Source organism: Micromesistius poutassou, assembly GCF_964030765.1.
Source record: "Micromesistius poutassou genome assembly, chromosome: 4".
Classification (NCBI taxonomy): domain Eukaryota; kingdom Metazoa; phylum Chordata; class Actinopteri; order Gadiformes; family Gadidae; genus Micromesistius; species Micromesistius poutassou.
Genome location: NC_140274.1, coordinates 19,581,526 through 19,589,025, shown reverse-complemented (window position 1 = coordinate 19,589,025; position 7,500 = coordinate 19,581,526). Strand labels below are relative to the sequence as shown.

Sequence of the window (7,500 nt, the reverse complement as noted above, 5' to 3'; positions counted from 1 at the left end):
AACCTTGAGAGCCTCAGGACCTGTGACTCCCTCTCTCCCTCTGCCTCCCCCTCTCTCCCTCTGCCTCCCCCCTCTCTCCCTCTGCCTCCCCATCTCTCCCTCTATCTCCCCCCTCTCTCCCTCTGCCTCCCCCCTCTCTCCCTCTGCCTCCCCATCTCTCCCTCTACCTCCCCCCTCTCTCCCTCTGCCTCCCCCCTCTCTCCCTCTGCCTCCCCCCTCTCTCCCTCTGCCTCCCCATCTCTCTGATGCTTTACACTGAAGTTGTGCAGACAGAAATGTTGCCAGATAAGAACGGAGGATATCTGCAGGAATCAGGACAGCGTGCAGGATCTGTTTAAATATAACATCTGTATGTAACATCTGTTTATATATAACATCTGTTTATATGTAACATCTGCTCACATATAACATCTGTTCACATATAACACCTGTTAATATATAACATCTGTTTATATATAACATCTGTCCACATATAACATCTGTTTACATAACACATCTGGTTAAATATAATATCTATTTCTGTATTCATTTGTAGATTTTGAAATGTAAATAAAAACACATTTTGGTTTGTGTTTCTCGTTGTTTAAAATGTGTCACCTTCTTCGGGCTCCAACTGAACAGAAAGTGTCGATGAGCCTTCATGGGCCCCTGACCCCTGACCCCCTGTGGCCCCTGACCTCTGCTCCCCCAGGCTGGACATGACCTCCAACAAGCTGAAGAAGATCCCCCCGGACCCCCTGTTCCTGCGCATCCCGGTGTACGCCAAGATGAAGGGCTCCCCGCTGACGGCGCTGGTGCTGAGCTTCGGCGGGAACCCGCTGCACTGCAACTGTGAGCTGGTGTGGCTGCGGCGCCTGACCCGCGAGGACGACCTGGAGACCTGCGCCTCGCCCCGCGACCTCGCCGGGAAGTACTTCTGGACCATCCGCGAGGTACGGGCGTCATCTGGGGGGGCGGGGTCACCTGGTGGGGGGGCGGGGTCACCTGGGGGGGCGGGGTTACCTGGTGGGGCGGGGTCACCTGGTGGGGCGGGGTCATCTTGGGGGAGGCGGGGTCACCTGGTGGGGCGGGGTCATCTTGGGGGGGCGGGGTCATCTTGGGGGGGCGGGGTCCCCTGGGGGGGGGGGGGGGTAATCTGGGGGGGCGGGGTCACCTGGTGGGGCGGGGTCATCTTGGGGGGGCCGGGGTCATCTTTATCTGGGGGGGCGGGGTCACCTGGTGGGGCGGGGTCATCTTTGGGGGGCGGGGTCACCTGGTGGGGCGGGGTCACCTGGTGGGGCGGGGTCACCTGGAGGGCAGGGTCATCTTGGGGGGGGCGGGGTCACCTGGGGGGGCGGGGTCATCTTGGGGGGGGCGGGGTCACCTGGTGGGGTGGGGTCATCTTGGGGGGGGGCGGGGTCACCTGGTGGGGCGGGGTCATCTTGGGGGGGGGGCGGGGTCACCTGGGGGGGCGGGGGTCATCTTGGGGGGGCGGGGTCATCTTGGGGGGGCGGGGTCATCTTGGGGGGGGGCGGGGTCACCTGGTGGGGCGGGGTCATCTTGGGGGGGGGGCGGGGTCACCTGGGGGGGGCGGGGTCCCCTGGGGGGGGGGGTAATCTGGGGGGGCGGGGTCACCTGGGAGGGCGGGGTCACCTGGGAGGCAGAGTCATCTGGGGGGGCGGGGTCATCTGGGGGGCGGAGTCACGTGGGTTGGGTACAAGAGGGTTTGATAGTGGACTGGGTTAAATGGTTGAAGTTCATAGTTTGTGGCGGACTGAGCTGCTCTCCTCCTGTGGGACGTCTCAGACCTTCAGACTCAAGCCGCCCCGTAGCCTGTTCATCTCAGAGCACTGATCTGAACTGGGAAGGGTACAAATGATTTCAAACATCAATTCTCCTGTTCTAACTTGGCTCCATGCCACCTACTCTCCCTCTCTCTCTCTCTCTCTCTCCCTCCCTTACTCCCTTCCTCTCTTCCTCTCGCTCTCTCTCCCTCCCTCGCTCCCTTCCTCTCTCCCTCCCTCCCTCCCTTCCTCCCTTCCTCTCTCCCTCTCTCCCTCCGTGAGAGAGAGAAACTGGGGTGTCCTGACTATAGCGGTGGATACTGGTGTGAACTGGTGAACCAGTTGGTGTTATCTCAAATTACCATTCACATGAGGTCATATTTGACTAGTGGTTGATTGGTTCTCATAGTGGAACCACTCAGCGTCCATGTGATCAGGAGGAGATCCAGGATCTGAAGAAGTTGATAAAATGTGTGTGTGTGTGTGTGTATGTGTGGTGTGTGTGTGTGTGTGTGTGTGTGTGCTTGTGTGTGTCTGTGTGTGTGCGTGTGTCTTTGTGTGGTGTGTGCGTGTGTGTGTGGGAGTGGATAGGTGGTTATCTTTAAAGTGACTGCTGTTTCCTATGCTTGTAAGAGGGACCCCCTGCTGGGATCAGAGGCCCAGGCAGAACCATACAAAACCAGCAGACCGCTGCTTGTGTCAGATTACGCTACAATAAACCCCTAAGTGCACGGTCAAGTTCTTTCTGAATCAAGTTAAGAGTTAAGATAAGTTAAGAAGTGGTGGCCCCTCTTTGGCCGGCTCTGGGGGCTGCTCTGTTAAACCCCTTCAGTCGCACTACAAATCTGAGCTCTGTGTGCCCTGGGTTTTACACTGACTAACTAAGATAACTAAGATAACTATAAGGTAAGTCTAAGATAACTCTAAGATAACTCTATAAGATAACTCTAAGATAACCCTATCTAAGTTAACCCTAACCCTAACCTAACCCTAACCCTATAACTAAGATAACTAAGATAACTCTAAGATAACTCTAGGATAACTCTAAGATAACTCTAAGGTAACTCTATGATAACTCTAAGATAATTCTAAGATAACTACAGTAACTCTAAGGTAACTCTAAGATAACTCTAAGATAACAAAGGTAACTCTAAGATAACTCTAAGATAATTCTAAGATAACTACGGTAACTCTAAGGTAACTCTAAGATAACTAAGGTAACTCTAAGGTAAATCTGGGTTAACTGTAGATGTAGAAGCAGGATTGGTTGAAGGTTTGACATCAGAGCTGGTCAGACTCTGAGACCTAGTCGGAGGTGTGAGGTGGTTGTGAGTACGACTCCTGGCCCTATTGGAGCTGGATTAGCAGGTGGTTGTAAGCAGTGTTGTAATGTAACGAAGTACAAATATTACTGTACTTAAGTACAATTTTCACATATCTGTACTTTACTTTGTTATTTAGATTTCTGACAACTTTCACTTTTACTCCACTACATTTCCTAAATAAAATGTGTACTTTTACTCCGATACATTTCTCCTAACCATCTTACTCGTTACTACAAATTAAAATCAGAAGAAGTTTGAGTTGGTGACGTAATGTCCGTTTGTTGTCATGTCAACCGCCAAGTGCGAAGAAGAAGAAGTCCTGCTTGTCCGGGCATGTCACATTGTTGATGCCATCATGGAAGCACCTGCTGCAGGCTCTGCTGCTAACGTTACCACTCCGGTAGCAGATGACGAGCATCTCGACTACAGTGGCGAACTTGGTGAACTCCGTGGTGGTGACGAAGATAACGTTAAACACCCGTGGCCGTATTTGCAAGAAATATTTTAACCCATATATAACCCTCTAACTCACTTTTTTTTTTAAATACCTTTACTTTTACTCTTACTTTTAATACTTAAGTACATTTTATATCGGACAATTACTTTTGATACTTAAGTACACTAAATGTCATGTACTTTAAGACTTTTACTCAAGTAATATTTTAAAAGGTGACTTTAACTTCTACCAAAGTCATTTTCTGGTAAGATACTTGTACTTTTACTCAAGTATCGCTTTCAAGTACTTTATACAAGACTGGTTGTGAGTACGACTCCCGGCCCTATTGGAGCTAGATTAGCTGGTGGTTGTGAGTACGACTCCCGGCCCTGTTGGAGCTGGATTAGCAGGTGGTTGTGAGTACGACTCCCGGCCCTGTTGGAGCTGGATTAGCAGGTGTTAGCCCGCAGACCGCAGCCTGATGATGTCTGGATCTCTGTGAGGGCGGAGGCGCTAAAGAGGATTAGAGGCTAAACCCCCCCCCACCCCCCCCCCCCCCCCCCCCACTTCCCCTGGGCTTTGAACCGCCCATAACAGGACAGGACTGGATTATTACGGAGCGTTGCATGGCAGCATGGCTGAGGGCGGAGGTGTTCCCTGGGTGGAGGTCTGTCAGACCAGAGGAGAGAAGGACGCCAGAGAGAGAAATACGCTGGTGGAGTAGGGTGGTGTAAATTAGTGTAAACTGGTGTAGATTAGTGTAGGTTAGTGTAGGGTGGTGTAGGTTAGTGTAGGGTGGTGTAGGTTAGTGTAGATTAGTGGAGGGTGGTGTAGGTTAGTGTAGGGTGGTGTAGATGAGTGTAGGTTAGTGTAGGGTGGTGTAGGTTAGTATGGGTGGTGTAGGTTAGTGTAGGGTGGTGTAGGTTAGTGTAGGGTGGTGTAGGGGGTGTCGATTATTATGTAGGGATAAAATCCTGATTTCATTTTAGATTATATTTATTTGCTGCATGTTTTTAATGGTTGAGTTTCAAGGCGTGTAAACGAGGTTTCCAAAAACAAGGTTATCGTTCAGTTGTTTCAACACGATGGAAATATAACAGGAAAGAAAATAAATGTGTGAGTGTCTGACACGATTCGTCATGTCGGGGTGTTAATAAAGTTGATTGAATTAGATTGGATTGGATCAGTGCTCTGGTGGGCCTCTGCTGGAGGCAGTGAAGCGGTCTACTATCGGGAGACAAGAGGGGGTGATCTACTGCTGGTCTCTTCTCAGTTCAGCTGGTCTACTGCTGGTCTCTCCTCAGTTCAGCTGGTCTCTCCTCAGTTCAGCTGGTCTACTGCTGGTCTCTCCTCAGTTCAGCTGGTCTACTGCTGGTCTCTCCTCAGTTCAGCTGGTCTACTGCTGGTCTCTCCTCAGTTCAGCTGGTCTTCTGCTGGTCTCTCCAGCAGATGGGGGCCCTGAAGTCTGATCTGTGAGGCCGCTGGTGGTGTGACCTCTGACCTCCTGTGACCTCTGACCTCCTGTGACCTCTGACCTCCCCCTCCCCCTTCCTCCTGCAGGAGGAGTTTGTGTGCGAGCCCCCCATGATCACGCGCCACACCTCCAAGATGTTCGTGATGGAGGGCCAGGAGGTCAGCCTGCGCTGCAAGTCCATCGGGGACCCGGAGCCCAGCACCCACTGGGTGAGCCCCGAGGGCAAACTCATCGGGAACACCTCCCGCACCGTCTGCTACGAGAACGGCTCCCTGGACATCCTCAAGGCCTCCGTCAAGGTCAGTACTGTACTGTTAGTGCTGTACTGTTAGTACTGTACTGTTAGTATACATCCTCAAGGCCTCCGTCAAGGTCAGTACTGTACTATTAGTACTGTTAGTACTCTAGTGTTAGTGCTGTCAGTACTGTACTGTTAGTACTGTACTGTTAGGATACATCCTCAAGGCCTCCGTCAAGGTCAGTACTGTACTATTAGTACTGTTAGTACTCTAGTGTTAGTGCTGTCAGTACTGTACTGTTAGTACTGTACTGTTAGGATACATCCTCAAGGCCTCCATCAAGGTCAGTACTGTACTGTTACTACTGTACTGTTAGTGCTGTACTGTTAGTGCTGTTGGCACTGTACTGTACTGTGAGTACTGTTAGTACTGTACTTTACTGTTAGTGCTGTACTTATGATCACATATTGATCACTGTATTGGTGTATTGATCACTGTATTGGTGTATTGATCACTTTATTGGTATATTGATCACTGTATTGGTGTATTGATCACTTTATTGGTGTATTGATCAGTGTATTGATCACTGTATTGGTGTATTGATCACTTTATTGGTGTATTGATCAGTGTATTGATCACTGTATTGGTGTATTGATCACTGTATTGATCACTGTATTGATCACATGTGCTGGTTCTCCAGGACTCGGGGAAGTTCACGTGCATCGCGTCCAACGCAGCGGGCGAGGCCACGGCGCCCGTGGAGCTGGTGGTCAACCCCTCGCCGCACTTTGACCCCAAGCTGGACCCCGCCCCCGGCCCCTCCGACATCCCCACCTCTATCAAGTCCAACGCCAGCGGGGGCCACGCCCGGCCCGACCTGCAGCGGGTCAGCGTGTCGGACCTGAGCTCCACCTCCGCCACCGTGCGCTGGCCCCCCCAGAACCACATCCCGGGGGTCCGCATGTACCAGGTCCAGTACAACAGCTCCACCGACGACATCCTCATCTACAGGTAGGGAGCGGGGGGGCGCTACACACACACACAAATCCTCACACCACACACACACCTCTATGTCTATACATGCGTACCTAAACATGTTGTGCGACCAGAGACACGTCGGCCATTTCAAAATTAACTTCAAACCAGCGTCAGACGAAGGCGGATATTTACTCTCTCCGGTGCCTCCAGTGCGCCGCCCCCCCCCCCCCCCCCCGCCCCATCACACCCCGGTCTCTGCCCCCCCCCCCCGCCCCTCTGTCCTCCCTCACACCGATTGAGTGTTGATTGGCGCGTGTTGATCAGCAGATGTGTGCTGTGCCGTCGGGTGTTCTGCAGCCAGGCTCTGCGGCGTGTGGCTGGCGGGATCTCAACCCAATCTCCGTAACACACTCCCCTCAGACCCCTCCTCACGTAACCTAGCAACGCTCGCATCCTCCCGCATGCCCCCCCGGCAACGACAGGTGGAGAACGAGACCCGCTCGCTTTGAGGAAGTTGATCCTCTATCCTCTGGTATCCATTACCACTCCTGAAGAGCCTCATGGATCATCTATCCTCTGGTTTCCATTGCTACTCCTGAGAGAGATGTGGCAGGCCGTTTCCTGAAGGACAGCTGTCTGATTGGATGTGATGATGAGTGACAGGTCCAAACAGTGGTCAGAGCATTGTGAAGTGACAGCCGTACATAAATAAGCAGAACACGCATTCAGACGAGCAGGACTGAAGAGATGAGGGATAGTGAGCTGGAATGAATGAATGAATGAATGATGTATTTTAACAAAGGTACCTGTACGTCATTAAGAGATGTCTTCATCAGGGCATCTCTGATATACTGTTATACTGTCACACTATTACACTGTTATACTGTTATACCGTTATATCGTTATACCGTTATACCGTTATACCGTTATACAGTTATACTGTTATACTGGTATACTGTTATACTGTTATACTGGTATACTGTTATACTGGTATACTGTTATACTGTTATACTGGTATACTGTTATACTGTTATACTGGTATACTGTGATACCGTTATACAGTTATACTGTTATACTGTTATACTGGTATACTGTTATACTGTGATACTGTTATACTGTTATACTGTTACACGGTTATACTGGTATACTGTTATACTGTTATACTGGTATACTGTTATACTGTTATACTGGTATACTGTTATAATAGGAACAGCAAGTGTGCAGTTCCCCTTCAACTTCAGGTATTGAGCTAGAGGTGGTTGAGTTCAGGTGGAGGAGGTTTTAT

The 7,500-nt window shown here is 50.8% G+C and overlaps 1 protein-coding gene across 1 annotated transcript in view; it reads left to right on the top strand.

The window, feature by feature from the left end:
- Positions 1–7,500, top strand: part of LOC311342127 (leucine-rich repeat and fibronectin type III domain-containing protein 1-like protein) — a gene marked incomplete at its 5' end in the record, with an annotated part of 28,391 nt that overhangs the window by 11,476 nt on the left and 9,415 nt on the right. Inside the window, 3 exons of the mRNA XM_084466964.1 lie at positions 692–932; positions 5,085–5,297; positions 5,938–6,248. Of these exons, the coding sequence (XP_084323090.1) occupies positions 692–932; positions 5,085–5,297; positions 5,938–6,248 (765 nt within the window). The remainder of the gene's footprint in view (positions 1–691; positions 933–5,084; positions 5,298–5,937; positions 6,249–7,500) is intronic.